A 16,513-nucleotide genomic window follows, 5' to 3' on the forward strand; every position below is an offset into this window, starting at 1 on the left:
CCAAAAAAGAAGCCTTAGATGATATAAAAAATTCTTAAATATAATTTGCAAGTCTATAGTCTTTCCTCTAGTCTGCTGGAGGCAGTTATGTCAGTTCTAACATCACTTTATATTTAAACTGAATTTGTCCCCATTTTATTGACGTCTTTAACAACATCAGGTCTCTTATGTCTGAGATAAGTTTTTAAATAAATGCTAGCATGTATGATTTATTTACAGGAATATTTACATCTGCGACTGTCGCAGTGCAAAAGTGGTCCTGCTGTGTCATACAACAGCCACCAAAGGGCGCTCCAAGAAACCTTAAAAAAACAGAATGAAGGAGACATAGCATTAAACTCTGACAGTAGTCTATAGTCTATATTGTAATGTTTATTGTGTACAAAAACAATGCTGACACTTTATTGCTGTTAGTGATATATAAGTCGCAAGGATACATACTGCATATACAGATTAACAGAAGAAAAAGACACAAAACAAAACATGACTCCTCTCAGTTGATCCATCATTCTGTAATTCAGTGAACAGTAATTTGAAGTAATCTGATTACTCACCCACTTCAGTTTGTTTAAAAATGAGTCCAAACCTGTGCTGGTCAACCGTCAAATGATATTTTTGCATAGTTCAAAGTGTCAAAGTTGCAGAACAGCCTGCTCAGTGAAAGACAGATGACATTGTGAAACTCAAGTTGTTCTGTTGACAAAAAATAACAACACCTTTGCTATCAAATAACATACCTTTTTCACAGTAGACATTTTCACATGTGATGGCAGGAAATGCCCAATTGTAACTAATAACATTAATCATGATCTAAATCCATATGAGAGCATCAGTCATCATATATATAAGTTACACCTGTGCTTTTCCTGTTGAATGTCAAAATATCTGCTTTAAACATGTCTTTACAGTGCTAAAAGCTATAGGTATTAATTATTGCATCACTTCTGTGTTTTATTCATTTGGCTATGGTATATTTTTGAGGTGCTGTGTCATGCACCTGCAGATCTCTAATCACACAGTGGACATTGTAAAAACGATCCAAAAATGAGCTACTGTCACATTATAAAGAACAGGAGGTTTAAGATCAGGTCTAGTACAAAAGCAGCTGGTCATCCTTCAAAGTAACAGTCACGTCATCAGTTATCATGAAACAACCACAACTTGAATGGAGAAGTTAAATAAGTTTTAGGGCTGAAAGTCAGTTAATCGACCATCAGAAGAGTAGTTAGCAGTTTTGATAATGGATTAATCATTTTAGTCATTTTTTTGTCAAGCAAAACTGTGCCAATCATTCTCCAGTTACAGCCTCTAAAATGAGAGGATTTGCTGCTTTTCTCTGACATACATGATTTATACATGATTTTAAATTGTTTTAATTTGTTTTTAGTAAACCAATGCTGGTGACAGAGAAGTGGCTGCACTCACTGTTAATTAATAAGCTTGAGTTGTTGGTTTGGCCAAATATGAAACTGAGCTTATCCAGAAGTGCCAGAAGTGTTAAAATATTGGCCATGTGAGTGTTTGAGGTTAACTGTTGTGATGGTATTTATTTGTAATCAGTTTGCTGCTTCCACCCTGTTCATGGACCGAAACAGGGCAAACAAAGGTAATCCTAATCTAAGGAGTTAAACTATAATAGTTGCAGTCAGTGACAGGTTTGTGTGAAGTCACGTTGAGGTGAATGTGCTGAGTGAGGTGAATTGGCTCTGTTGGCTATTTCCAGACCGCTTCATTAAGAGTTAGGGAAGCTGGTTTAACACGTTTCTGATTAAAATGTTTACTGCTCAGTGGTCAATTCTCCCACCGAAATCAGTGTCCTGTCATGTAGGTGCTACGCTTGAGATGGACACTGGAGTCCGTCTGTTGGTTTGTCCAGAATATCAGGAGATAATTTGGTCGCCTCTTGTGTGCTGAGACTTCTCTCCTGGATCAGTCGTCCTGAGGGATGGTTTCCTCCTCGTCTTCCTCAGGTACAGAACTTTCCAGCTTACCTACACAAACATAAACATGACTTCAATTTAACATTACTGAAGGACACTACTTAAATTACCTACAGAGGCAAGCCAATACATGGTACTGTATTAGGCAACATTATATCAGATAATACTAAATAAAACTTACAATGCTCTTATATGTTTATAGTAATCTGCATCCATTTGTCATGTCAAACAGACGTTGCATATGAGGCAGGGTACATCCTAGACAGGTCACCAGATATACAGACTAACATTCACTTTACCTCTAATGGTGATTTTGTGAATAGTGCCTTTTGTTCATAGGAAAAGGAAGAATCGCCATCTAAAAAAAAAATTGTTTCTTTTATGTACAACAGCTAAAGTGATGAAATAGGCTAAAACGTGAAATTAATATTAAAATCCTTAAATAACAAATCCAGGTTTAATTTATCATTGTGGTGTAATGCCTGCCATTCAAAAGCCCCATTCCCCCATTTCAAAATGTTAATAGCCCTTTAAATACCAAACAAATCAAACCTTAAAAAGCATGATAAATAACATCCTTATTCTGAGTCACAACACGTACACACACACACACACACAGTCAACAACTGAAATGATACTAGACTAGCAAATAAAACTAAGTAACTCCTGGCAGTAAAGAGTGAACAGCAAGTCCCTCTGCTAAACTGTCTTGTTTCCATCTGCACATTGGACGCAGCATCAACAGGAAATACCTGCTAAAGCCTTGAAGGAGAGCAGGAGACAGGCAAGAGAAACTGTATTATATACATTTGTCCATAACAACAACAACAACAGAAAACCATTAATGAATTGCTGACTATTTAATCTCAAGGTATTGATTGAAACACAAAAGACACATAATTTGGTCATATTTCAAAGATAAACCAGAATAATGTGTATATTTTGTTTCTTTCCCTCCCTTTTTTCCTCTTGCAGCTCATCCCATCTGAGACCATCTGGCCTCTGAGGGCCATGTGTTAAAAACACTGGGACACATGTTGCATAAACCACACACTCATTCACAAACACACAGAGACATTTCAGCGACGAGGGATGTTGACCTCCAAATAGCATGGTCCTTTTTTCCTTTAATCTTGTACAGTTAATGTTTTAATCTCTTAATGCTTGTCCCAATGCTCTACTCTGCCCCTGCATGGTTTACATGTCACATGTTTTAGATCTTTGACCACTACAATTCCAAAAAAAAAAACAACATTCAGTTCTTAAATGTAGTCACTATGTTGTGATGTCCTAAAAATGTTATCATTTTGTTTGTGCCATTCACAGTAAGTCAAGTCAAGTCAAGTCAAATTTTATTTATATAGCGCAATTCACAACAGAAGTATCTCGAGACGCTGTAAAGTAAAAATGTCCTGTTGGATTTAAGTGTAAAAATGACCATGAACAAAAAAAAAAGTCCAAATAGAAGAAAAACTTTGCGTTTAACAACTAGGGTCTGTTCTGGACATTGTGGTTAATTAGGAGAGATGTCCATTGGTGCTTCTGAGGGGACTGATCTCATTCATTCATTCATTATGTATACCACCTATCTTAAACGGGAGCTGGAGCAAATCCCAGCTGACACTGGGCGAGAGGTGGGGACCGATCTTTTCATTAAAATATTTTATTTTATCATTTCACCATCTGTTAAACTGTGCCCTTACATGTACGGTGCCGTCGTCCCTGTTATGAGTTATCCTGGTTTTAGTCATATTCGGGATATGATATGGAGCATAACCTGGTTAATAATACATCTGTCTGATTCTGAGAGTCTCTCTCCTTCAAACCACAGACAGTCAGCTCTGTACTAAGAACCACATAGTACAGTTATCAGTATTTGACACTTTATTCTATTTTTCAAATTCAAAATTAGTGAAACAGTTGAGATATGTTTTAATGCTGAATAGCTCAACAATAAGAAAATACAAGATGCTTGTTTCCAATATTTTTTTCAACAGTATTTTCTATGATATGCGTACAGAGAGGATGTTGGAGGGAGGTATGGACAGGATTTAGACAGACTCTCTTCAACCCTGGTCATGAACAAAACACTTTCATTCAAGTGTTCCACCCATAAAATATCATATTATTATCCTATTAAATATAATAGGATAAAGAATACTCAGGCATTCAGTAAATGTTTCAATATAATGCATCTTTATTCACAGCCATTTCTACACAAGCAAAACCTCACCAACATCGCCTACGGTGTTTTAAATTCACACCGATTCAGTACATTTAACTAAAATCTCGATGTGCATGTGTCTGTGTGTGTGAATGGGAAAGAGGGAGAGCTGTCGCCAAATACACAAAACACGTAGTATTAATGTGCAGCACAAGGGTGAAGCGGTGTGTTAATGGGATCAGATGAAGAGCAGTGAGAAAGAGGAGGGGAGAGTTGGTTATTGAGAGATGAAAGGGAGCAGAGGTGGCTATCGGGAGACGGAGTCAGGACTGGGCGCTTCCTTTTTGTGGTCACATGACAAATCTGAGAAGGAAGGAGAGAGAGGGAGAGATAGAGGAGGAGGGGCGGGGGTGGTAGATAATAGAAAATTGAAAGATCATGCAAAGCCACAAGAGGAGGAAAGAGGAAAGAGGGAGAGACGGAGGAGTTAGTGCTGTTAGTGTTTTCTCAGGACATATACATAACATAGACTGTTAGTATGGAAATGTAAATATAGAATGAATTATGAGTAACAGACTGAGTGTGTACAGAAGGCCTATGTCTGCGTCAGTGCTTATTTTTCAGAAATTATAGATGTAGTCATATTTTAATGACATCATCTTTGCTGTTACGTAGTTTTTGAATGCACACCAACACTTTACTATACACAACCTTAAAGGTGCATTCATTGATTTTTGGCAACTAGAGGAACAACAACAACAATCTGACAGACAGACTAATGAATTTGTTATGATTGATGTCTTGGTAGAAAGCTGCAGATTTACACACACAGCAGACGTGTGTCTGTTGAGCAGCTGAGTTTTAGTCCAGTATTCACTCTTCTTTTAGCTGTTGCTGCTAAATGTTCAACTTTCTTCACCAGCTAGTCCCTAACTGTGTCAGACAGTGGGTTTATCAGGGCTTTTTTGTGTGTGTGTGCAGAAAACAGCTTCATGCAGGGGTAGATAAGAGCAGCTCAAACGTAACAAAGAACTAAGAGACACTAAAAAGCTCCTTAAAGATAAAGAAGTTTAATTCTTGTTTGGGTGTTACAATCAACTCCTTTTGTTTTGAATTTAATTTCATGTTGACATAAAAAACACTGATTAATTCTGTTTTAAGTTGCATCAGACAAATGAAATGCCAGTTTGTCTCTTAATGAATTTCAGTATCATCTAAATAATTTAAATATAATTGAGAAAAAAATCATTTTTTTGTTGAGTATATAGTTTTGTGGAGATGTATCTGAGCCAAATAATATGTTTTTCTTCATTGTTATTCACCATAATTTTATTAATTAAATTAACACTAGTGTGCGTGTGTATGTATGTGTGTGTGGCCAACAGAATACTCCAAATATATCTGAATACAACATGGTTGCACAGTATTTTGTGTTTGTAGCCAAACAGACGCAGAGTCTTTGCTGTGTGTTTTTGTCTTGGTGACAGTGTAAGAAAGATTTTATTTCTCTTCTTTTGAAGAACTGTAATTGAAACTTCTTCTAACCTGGTGCGGACAGCATTAAACAAAGGGCCTTGGAGTCATGATAAGTACAGTGTTACGTTGTAATCTACAATAAATTCAACAAAAAGCAGATAACACTAAATTTGATGTATTTTGGAGTATACTGCTGCCCAAACTGTGTACGTTTTTCTGTCTGAAAAAGTGTTTACCCCCTAAACTGTTGCTCTCTGCCACTCCTCTCTCCTGATTGGCTAACTGCAGACTCGCCTCATTCCCGTTGGCTTCCTCTGGCCCATTGTGATTGGCCCACAGAGAAGCGGCATAGAGCTGTGCTGTGATTGGGCTCAGCTGGCTGTCTGTCTCACAGAGCCCTGACCCCAGAAGATGTTGCTCCACCCCCAGCTGAAGTTCTGAGGAGAGAAGAGCACCTCTAGTGGAGAGAGGCTTTAACTACAGGTATGTCGCAACAGAGCAGAGAACAAGCCAAAATAACGAAAATTAAAAAAAAATGTGACGTAAAGATGTAAACTAAAGTTTAAAAACTGTGAAAATATCTGTACCAAAATGAAAGGAGAAAACTAGAGGACAAAAAAATCCCACTGAAGATTAGCAAAAGAGCTCAGTAGATTACCCCTGACGTCTTGGGGAAGACGTCAGAAATTTGTCTCACTTGTAGATGTTTAACAGTATGTTTAGCGGAAGAAGTTTGCTGATTTACTGTACAAAAATCTGCTATAAAACCCAGATGTGATAAATATCCTCAGCTATCAAAGGGCATAAAACAGAAAACAAGCCACAGCTCAATGTAAGCTTTTAAGGTAGTATTTTTCTTGCACAGCTGCTAAGAACCTATAAACTCCAACTAGTTCCTCCTGAGTCAGTGTTATATTCAGTTTGATTTGTAGATGTCTGTCTAAATCCTGCGTCGTAAGCCAGCAGAGACTAAATATTAACATAAATCCTACCAAAGTCTGCTTAGATATAAAATCAAAGACCTTTAACTTTTACCATAAAATAATGTAAAACCACAGTGTGAGAATAAAACCTAATCAGATTAATAAATAAAACATATCTTTTTCCTCATTCTACAGAATGTAAATGCCTACTATGCATTCGTTGCATAGGCAGCTACTCACAAAGCCATTAGCTAACTGGACTACAACACACACACAAACACACACACACACACACACACACACACACACAGAGAGAGAGAGAGAGAGACAGGATCAATAAAAGAAAAGCTTTTACGGTCTCCACTTCCTGGAACCAAGTCAGTGCTGCACTCAGAGCTCTGCACACACACTTATGCATGCAGTGCATGCATTATGTTTTTCTTCCGTTTTGTCTTCCCTCTCTATTTCCCAAAAACATGCACCTACACACTCACTAAAACAGGTTTCTCAGTCTTGTCTCAGATATACACTGTAGAAAATATGAAGCCTTTGCTTAAAAGTGTTGTGCTAAATAGAAAACCTGTACAGTAGCAGCACTGCTTGTTTGGGCTCATCACTGTTCCAGAAAGAAGCTCTGTAACACTTCTAAATTATTCAGCCCAAGTGATGATAAAAAAAAAAAAATGAGTACAACAATAAGTCTTTTAAAGATAAAAGCCATCAGACAGGTGCTCTTTGCTTGTATTGTGGGTGAAAGCTGACAACTTTTTCCAAATAATGAAGCTATTGACTGCTCAAAACAGGTCATGATAGTCAGGCTGTGTATGAGTGCTTCTGTTGTGACATTTTGGCTGTGTCACTTATTATTTTCTGTATTTTGGGATTCAACAGATTGAAGCAGCAATCAGATTTTTTTAGTAATAGAAATTATACACCCACTGAGCACTTTATTAGGAACACCTGCAGACCCGATTGTTCATGCAATTTATCCGAATCAGCCAATCACGAGGCAGCAGCATTACAGTGCATGATGGCTACGGTAACACAGATAACCACTCACTCACCACAACAACTGTGGTGAGCAGAAGAGCATCCCAGAACAAAACCATATTTAATCTGCTTCCATATATATTTGGCATTTTTGCTTAAAAATAGACTTAAACAATTAATCAGCTATCTAAATCTTGGCCAATTAATTTTCTGTGTATAGTGGGGGTCAGCAGGTGCCCAGTAACAAATTCTTGCCCAGGGGCCACCAGGAACTTAACCTGGCCATGAAAGAAATTAGATATATCAGGTTTTGAAAACAAACTTAGTCTTCTTTTGGGATTTGTTGCCAAAAAGAAAAAACATAGAATATCACCAGCTTAATCCTGAAAGTTTAGCTTCCAAGTGTTCGACCATTCTTGGTCAATTCTTTGGTTTTAAAAAATCATGAAATTGCAGCAGTATAATTCAAATCTAAGCCTCTCAAATTTGAACTCCGTTCCATAGTTTCAGAAACAAAGTCATCACCCCCGCCACCACCTCCCCCCACCACCCCCATCACCCTGCCAGATGGTCTATAGATCTAAGACAGAAAAAAAAAAAGACTAAAGAAAACTAAGACCAAAAACCAAGACTAAGTAAACAGAAGTGGGGAAGGGGACCAGAAATAGCCACAGATACATAGAGAGATAAATACCATGTGGTAAAACAAAACAAACACAACTTCCATACTGAAAGCAAACATAAAGATACCATGAAGCTGAGGAGAGGAGGGAGGAGACCAGGTGTGTACACAGCTGCAACAGACCTTACACTACATATCAGCTGGAAATATCACTGAAATATGCTGTAACTTATAGAAGAACATACATGTCCTGGATGAAAAGGTATTTTTATGAAGAAAAGATGAACTGATGCATCTCTGCAGAGGGCATTCATTTATTCAAAAAACCTAAAGTTGAAAAGTCCCTCATTTCTTATTTCCAAAACAAAATATTTGAGATGCAGCTTATTAAATAACATTTTCCAACAGCATGCTGATTGTTGGCCTGATCACGCCTTCAATCGACTTTAAGGGCACATTATTTCTGAAGGATAAAAGATGGGTCTGTTTGTCATAACCCAGAATTAAGAGCGTGAAAGACGTGCACTGAGTTTCGAAAGACACAGACAGTGGATGGTTTCTTTACTGTTTCTGAGCCTTTTCACAGGCATTTGCAACTACTTCTTCAATTGATTCCTGATCTGTCAGTGCCAAAATGTTTAGTTTGTATTTTAAATACATGCTGTGGGGTCTTTGTTGTTTCTAGCATTATCTGCCGCAACGATTCTCATCTTCCTTGTCATGCCCTTCTTTTCCCATTTTAGCAGCATTTTAATGGTGATTAACTGTAGCAGAAATGTGCCTGTCAACACAATAGATTGCAGCGGGGTGTGAGATGCAGAGTAAATCCTCCTTATAATCCTCTCCTCAAGGGGAAATGGATTTCTTCCTCCTTCTTTGCACAGAGTATCGTTTATGCATTTTCAGACATTGTGCACATTTTGCAACATCATGGGAGAACAGCCTGAAAAACTGTCCTGTGTTTACCTTTCATGGTGGGTGGGGCGTAGGTGCTCTGCTTCCTCTGAGAGGAATCTGAAGCCTGCAGAACAGAAGAAAACACAAACACATATTACGTTGACTTAACACAACAAGTGAGCCATGAGCTGTCATTGTACCAAGAAGACAAATATTATTTTAAAAATATTCTACGTCAATTAATGTCCTTAGAAACATAATTTAAACATTAGGTTTGTTGGTCATGATTAAAATATAATATCCACAAGGGCCAGTAGGAGACAGGATACACCATGCTCCCCTTCCTAATCTTATTATAGAGGAACAACACAGACACTCTCATTTATCTGAGAGTGTCTGCTGTGAACTTTTAATGTTAAATGCTTTTAAGAAATTTGAGAGTTACTAAAAATATAACTCATCAGGAGTGATTGTACCTGTGAATGTGGAGTTGGAATAGCTATTCCCATTCAATTCTATAGTTCAATGAATATTTGAGGTTTCTTCTTTTTCTTTCTTTTTTACTCCAGTGTTCTCCAGCAACACTGAGAGTAATTCCTTGACACTGATTGTCTTGATCCAGAAATGTGGTCTGAAAGTGACTGTAGCAGATGAGCGCTCCCCTGCCGATGTATTTTCCCCACTTCTCCCTGCATCTGTGTGTGTTTACGTCCACTTATACAAACCTGTGACTCTCCGCTGGCGTTGTGTTGATCTCCAGCATCTGCGGGGAGAGACGACACAGCAGCAGTTAGCTTTCTCTGTTCGTATCGATTTGTCACTAGAGCTCGTTTTATAAGATGATCCATTTCTGACACGTTGCCATTTCTAAATCTGCGTGATGTTTTCAGCCTTTGAGATGAGAACTCTGGACTGTAACAGTGTCAGTAGGTCCTGTTGGCTCAGTCAGTCTGCTAGTTCAAACCACATTGGTCAGGTTGGGTAGTGGCTCTTAATAGTCTTGTTTCCTCTGCAGGCCTGGAGCCTCACTGTGATCATGTCGGGAACAACCAGCTTTTAGATGAACTCCATACGATCACAACAGTGCAAGTGCAGTTTGTGAAGCTTGCCAGTGCCCAATGCATGAGTTCCTGGAAGTGGGTACAGTAATCTTTGCTGAGAAATGAGCCCTTTTTAACACCTGTAGGTGATTATAGTCTCTTTGAATAAAGGGGCTGTTGACCGTTGTCTCAGGGGTTATTTGGCAAGGAGCTGCAATTTCTGGTTTTCAGAAGCAAAACAGAAAAAAAGTGTATTTACCTCCCTTAATTTACTCTTTTGCTCCTGTTGTTTTAAAGGATAAATGCTGGTGATATTCTATATGTATTCATTGTCAATAAATCCCATCGACTGACCAAAACTCCATGGCTCTCAGCCACAAGCCCATTCATACCAAAAATATAAATCTCTAAAAGTGAGTCACAAATATACAGTCTCATTTAAAACAAGGGTGGATAATCTCTTAAAACAATTAAGCACTGTGGCTTTGGCAAATGTGACTCAAACAGGAGCAAGCAGTGCATTTGTTATAGACTATTTTCAGCTGCAGATTAATCCACATTTGGTTCTGTAGTGAGTATTTGTGGCAGCAGGAGTGTGTGTGTGTGTGTGTGTGTGAGCTTGACTCGATGAACTGACAGTGTGTTCATGGTAATGAAGGAACATATCACCCAGTGCAACAGTGTAGCTCACTGATGTGTTTTTAATAGTTTTCAGTGGAGTACCATGGCGCTGAGGAATGAGGTATATCAGACTTCGGAGACACAAACAGTACTTGCTGGTGGGATACATTCATTGTTGCCATTGATTTTGTTGACAGAATATATCACCAGACTTGAGATACACAAATGAAATAAATATAAATTGATTTTGATGCCAAAATGTGACCCCCCACAACTTCCCTCCAGCTCAGTGCTGATGTTTTGAAGCTATGGATGTCAAAACACTAACTGTGAACAGGAGGACATTTTTTGGCTGTGGGCATAATAAAACAAAAATCAGCAGGTGCATCTTTAAGAAAGAACAAACATGATTAAGTAGTCAGAGAAAGTCCTACGTTATTAAATGTCTGTTAAAGTTGAATACCTTCAATAAATATGAGTGATACTGAAGACAGGATGTCAACAATTATTTCAGCAAAATACTGAGAAAAAAAACCCAACAACTTAAGACACAACATCTGTGCTTTTATTTTGATGATTTTTGTTTCAAGGCTAACAGCTCAGTCACTTCTTGTTTTTACAGCTGTCAGCTGTCTTCCATTGTACAGACTGACTGTGGTTTATTACCTAAAAATCAAGAATATATCTGAAACTTGGGCCACAGATCGACCTTTAGACCAAGAAACAACTGATAAGAATTTTGTAGTAATCCAGAGCCACAGTCTCCACCAAGATTCTCATTCTTATCAGGCCACAATCATTAAATTAATGAGGAGAAATTGTAATCCAGATTTTAGGTATTAGATATTAGAGATATTAAGGTTGTGTGTCCAGGTTTAGATTCCCAGTCTTCCTGTGGTATTTGATACCAACAATCCTGTTCTCCAATTTCACAGAGAAACATAAAATGGCTGCTTGAAAACACCTCAGGCGTCTACAGAGCTCTATACAACTATGTTGGAACCAGACTCACTGAGCTGAGCTCACAGAATGGAATCAGGCCGATTATTCAATCAGGCGGTTCCTGTGTAGAGGGATTTATAAGAGCTGAGAGCCAGCAAACACACACACACACACACACTCACACACACACACACACACACACACACACACACACACACACACACACTCTTCAGGCATCCATCAGTCCAGTCTGAACACTGAGATCACTTTACCAAAAGCTGCAGCACAAATCTAATAAAGGTTCCATTATAGTTGCTGCTTTTCAGTTCTCTCTACCACCACCACCCACTACCTACTCCCTCCACCTCCCCTCTCTCACTCTCTCTCTCTCTTTCTCTCTCTCTGCAGTTTTACCTGTACCAGGTTGTCTGTAGATCTGCAGAGTGGCAGGAGTCGGTCTTCTGCGACGAATCTGAGGTAAACACACAAACATATTTTCATTGTTTCATTTCTCTTTGAAATGTTATTGGAAAAAATCTCTTGTGCTTGGAAAGACCTCTCTCAGTCTTCTTATCCAACACTTGGGTTTGAAAATACCATTTTTTACTGTCCCAATAATGAGGCCTTAAAAACACAATGAGTCAGCAGGCTTTTAAAACACAAAACTCAGCTCACAGTCCAAATAAAAGTTGATCAAAAATACTAACTGGCACTAATTACCCCAATTCTTACACTGTAAAAACATGCAGTTAAGCACACTCTTACATGTGTTTCCTTTAGCTGCCTGAATACCCCAGACTAAATAAGTTTATTATCCCAAATGCATCTTAAAAATATAATTGGCCACCTACAGCTTTAGTACTTGCTCAAGGTTTTAAAAGCACAACTTTCCCACGTACTGTACAAATGGCAAGAATAATATCAGGCATTTATTTTTCTACCTCATGCTTTTAAAATGGAGGACATTTTAAAAGAATTTTCCTAACTTTAAAATGAAAATTGTAACTTACAGTCCTGGTGATTTACCTGGTGACACATTTTGCTGACTATTCTAATACCTCTTACTGATATTAGTGATCCATTTTACAGTGATAATAATTACATAAACCACTGACACCAATGTAAAAACCCACTGTTCAGTTTTAGTTTACCCTGCTTGGCTCACAGCTCAGTAGCAGTCACACTGCAGGAATGTAAATGTTCATCGTCATCCTGGAGGAGAAACATGGTTTACAAGATGCTATCTCATAAAAACCATTGCTAAAATTTATCTTTGACTTCTGGAAATGCTGACAGTTTCCAACACAGGGACTCCCCAAACACCCACAGAGGGGCCCTTCATCTGTCACCGTTCATTTACCAGCTTCCCTAAGCAATGAACAACTTCCGGTTTCCAGTGACTAAACAAGCTCATAAAGACGTCAGCAAGGCAAACACCAGCACTAAAGCCTTACAGGGAGCAGTTTGAACTCCCTGGTGCAACATTAAATCTTGTTCGAAAAAGCGGCTTCTGTTTCTTTCTAGTGTAGGCACCACTCAAGAAAATTACACCACAGATCACACATTATATCGGCCCGTAGAATTGGTCTTTCTGTCGCTCTACCTGACTTTTATACCTTTACTTATGAAAGATCAGTCGGCTAGTGATTTCCTGTGTTTCCCAGAATGCCTTTCTATGCCCTTAACGGGCGTGAACTTGTTGCAATCAGCTGCAGATCGTCTGTGACAGGAGTAAGTTTAACGTCACATTTGCATCAGCAGTTACTTGTAAAGTAAACAAGGAAAAGCACATGAATAAAGACGTGTGATTACTGGGAAGGAAGGAACATTTTGTAACAGACTAACTGTGTTTCTGAGTAATCTGAAATGCTGACGTTTGATAGTAACTGCAGTAAATATTTCAAGAATGTAGAATAAAAACAATTTGACGGTGGGTTTTACTTTTCGTTCTCTATATTATCTGCCCCTAAACACACAAAGATGACCTCTTTAAAACGGTTTGCCATGAAAACAAGCCAGCCTGCAAAATACACACACGACTCAAAAGTGTCACATGCAGTGCAGCTCAAATATGACAGACCCATTAAATACACATGCGAGATACACAAACAGCAGTTTTCATAAGACCCGACCTATGCACACATGCTGCTCTGCACCCACACAGAGAAAATTCCAGACAAGACTCACAAGATCACAGATAGAAGCCCCATTCAGCCCCATGAACCCACACCGTCCCCACAACTCTGTGACACACACATGCTCGGATGCACTCACATGTTCGGCGGCCTGTGGGTCCAGCTGTCCCTGCAGAGGGGGCACAGCAAACTGGATCTTCTTTGGACTGCTGGGCTCCATTATTACTGACTGAGAGATAGAAAGAAAGACAGACAGAAAGAGAGAGAGAGAGAGAGTGTGTGTGTATGTATGTGCGTGTGTGTGTGTCAAGAAGGGAGGGAGTAGAGAGGGAGGGAGTGGTCTTCTCTTGGCCGGTGGGGTCCATTATCACTAATTGACAGACTTAGAGAGAGAGGGAGAGAGAAAGAAAGAATAGTAGCCTAGTCATTGCAGCATTTTCCTAAACATACACTCTGATGTAGCATGAAGAAGTGAAATAATGTCAGAAAAGTCTACTTTTTAAACATTAGTAGAAATGAAAAACGGGGCACACAGTCATATTTAATCTGATTCCGCATGACTACAGCTGCTGAAATTTATAGCTTTCAGCAGCCATACACTAGTTGAGGACTGTTATATGTAGGCACCTTGTAAACTAAGAGTATGGGCTCTGATTTAAGTGCCTACCTATCTTCATTATTGTTTGCTGTATGTTTCCTGCGGCCTACTGTCAAGTCTTCCTGACAGAAGTTTCTCTTTTCTAAGGGACCAGATTTCTTGGTTTACTCCCACTGATTATATCTGTAACCATTGGGTTTTGATGGGGAAGGGTGGCTAGCTCTTCACTCAAGCCTCCTTTTTTTTAAAAATCGGGGTTTAGGACCAGCAATGAAGTTAATTGTTTGCATTGTTATAATTTTGTAACCCTTGTGTACATCTTTTTAAAAAGTTAACATTGAGGTTCTTAGAGGACAAAAAATCTAAGGGTCCAAAAACTCCCATAAAAATATTATATATTAATACTATTTTCCACTTTCACCAAGTTAGATGTTTTTTTTTAACCAACATCAGTCCTGATCATAACTACCAAATATTAATTCATTTACAGGATTCTTTAAATGCAAGCTTGCTTACATGATGCCACTGTTGGCACAAAAATGCATTATTTTCCATGTACTAAATGCTAAGGGCAAATTTTTCTTTTGGATTATTACAGTCACAGATATGTCAGGGATTCGCAACAACAACAAACAAACAACAATATGCATTCATTTACAGTTTCCCAGTTTATTTTAAACAATGTCACTGTCACTGAATCCTAATGACACATATGCAGGCAGAGGACTACTACTATAATAACAGTGCATGTTGCTGATGTGTGGTCTGTCCTGGGTTATGTAGAGTGGTGTGCAGATGAACTGTATATGACCTGTAGCCAGAAGAGGCTGTACCTCCATGTTGGTCATGTGGTAATGTTGCAATGAAGCCAAGTTTAGAGTCAGTTTTATCTATTTAGAGCCAGATTATCAGTCAATTAAATCAAGGTTTCATACTGAGCAGGTCTAGACTGTATTCAGTATTATTTAGAGGCACCCAACAGTTGCAAGCAAGTGGCAGCAGTGGCAAAGAAACACTCCCTTTTAACAGGTAGAAACCTTGAACAGAACTGGACTGGTGGTGGGCGGCCGTCTGCCTCGACCTGTCGGGTTGAGATAGAGAGAAGGGAGGTGGGTGGAGGGTGACAGGGTAGAGAGGGAGGGAGTGGGTGAGAGTGAGTGAGAGAGGGAAGGGAGAGAGCAGCAACTTTCTCCCATCTCTCCATCACTGCTTCTGTTCTCGCCAGTTCACCCCCAGCATCCTCTTTTCTTCTCCTCTTTCTGTTCAGCCTGATTGTGAGACTCCTCCTTCTCACTGGGGCGTTTGTTCCTCCTTTTACCCAGGAAGCCTCACTTTTCTCTCTTTTATGACATTAGGCTTAACAAGCAAATATCTCCTTTCTATGGTGACCAATAGAAAAGAAGATTGTTGTTCAGTACAGTTGTTCTCGTAGTACACTTGTTCTATAAATATATGCAAATGTGTACAAAAAATACTTTAACACACCAAGCCAATCAAACATACTCAAGAGAGTTAAGTTCTCTATGGGCAACAGTTTTCAAATTTTATGTGAGAAAATGACCTTACACAACTTTCCTCACAGATCATGTAAATGTATTTATATACTGTTTATATACTGCCTCTTATCAAGTATCAGAAGTAGCATAGATGCAATAGCTATAAAGAGTTTTCAGTGTTGTCTCAGCTTAAGTGCACATTAATACCATAATGTCAGTTTGACTAAAAATATAGCAGACCAGCCGCTCATTTATGAGTTTCCAATTTGAGTCAGGCTTTAAATCTCTGCGACTTTATTTTCACGCTTCGCTCAGTTGAAAAGAAACCAGTGACTGTCTGGAAGGTTTGAAGATCAAAAGATTATTCTAAGCTTAACATCCACTTCACCCACTCTTTGGAGACAAAGAGGCAGTTTTCTTAAATATGTTAAAGTAGTAATACCACAGAATATAAAGTTAAAGTCCTGTCTTCAAAATGTTACATAGAAGTAAAGAAAGTTAAAGTAAGTATCAAAAGTAAAACAAAAATACTGGAGAGTGTTCCTTTCACTGAGTCACTAACTCTCATCTCTGATGTGTGTAGTGGAGAATGTAGTGGAGTAATAGGTACAATAAAGTCTCGAAAATTTAGTTGAGCAGAGGAGTGAATGTACAGTGCACTTCTTCCAA

The 16,513-nt window shown here is 38.7% G+C and overlaps 1 protein-coding gene across 3 annotated transcripts; it reads right to left on the bottom strand.

Annotated features, from left to right (window-relative positions):
* Window positions 1-352: 352 nt before the first annotated feature.
* ppp1r1c (protein phosphatase 1, regulatory (inhibitor) subunit 1C) lies at window positions 353-14,079 on the bottom strand. 3 transcript variants are annotated; one of them, XM_018660837.2, is made up of 6 exons: window positions 13,890-14,079; window positions 12,030-12,087; window positions 9,738-9,775; window positions 9,082-9,136; window positions 5,817-6,017; window positions 4,114-4,467 (listed from the first exon to the last, which is right to left on the bottom strand). In XM_018660837.2, the coding sequence occupies exons 1-6, from the start codon at window positions 13,968-13,970 to the stop codon at window positions 4,412-4,414; spliced, it is 489 nt and encodes a 162-aa protein (XP_018516353.1). In that variant the 5' UTR covers window positions 13,971-14,079; the 3' UTR covers window positions 4,114-4,411. The 3 variants fall into 3 exon arrangements, with proteins under 3 accessions (XP_018516355.1, XP_018516353.1, XP_018516352.1); XM_018660839.2 differs by lacking the exons at window positions 4,114-4,467; window positions 5,817-6,017 and adding an exon at window positions 353-1,991 and having other exon boundaries at window positions 13,890-14,066; XM_018660836.2 differs by lacking the exon at window positions 4,114-4,467 and having other exon boundaries at window positions 5,159-6,017.
* Between the last annotated feature and the right edge of the window lie 2,434 nt (window positions 14,080-16,513).

Source organism: Lates calcarifer, linkage group LG16_LG22 (genome assembly GCF_001640805.2).
Source record: "Lates calcarifer isolate ASB-BC8 linkage group LG16_LG22, TLL_Latcal_v3, whole genome shotgun sequence".
In the NCBI taxonomy this organism is placed as follows: Eukaryota; Metazoa; Chordata; class Actinopteri; family Centropomidae; genus Lates; species Lates calcarifer.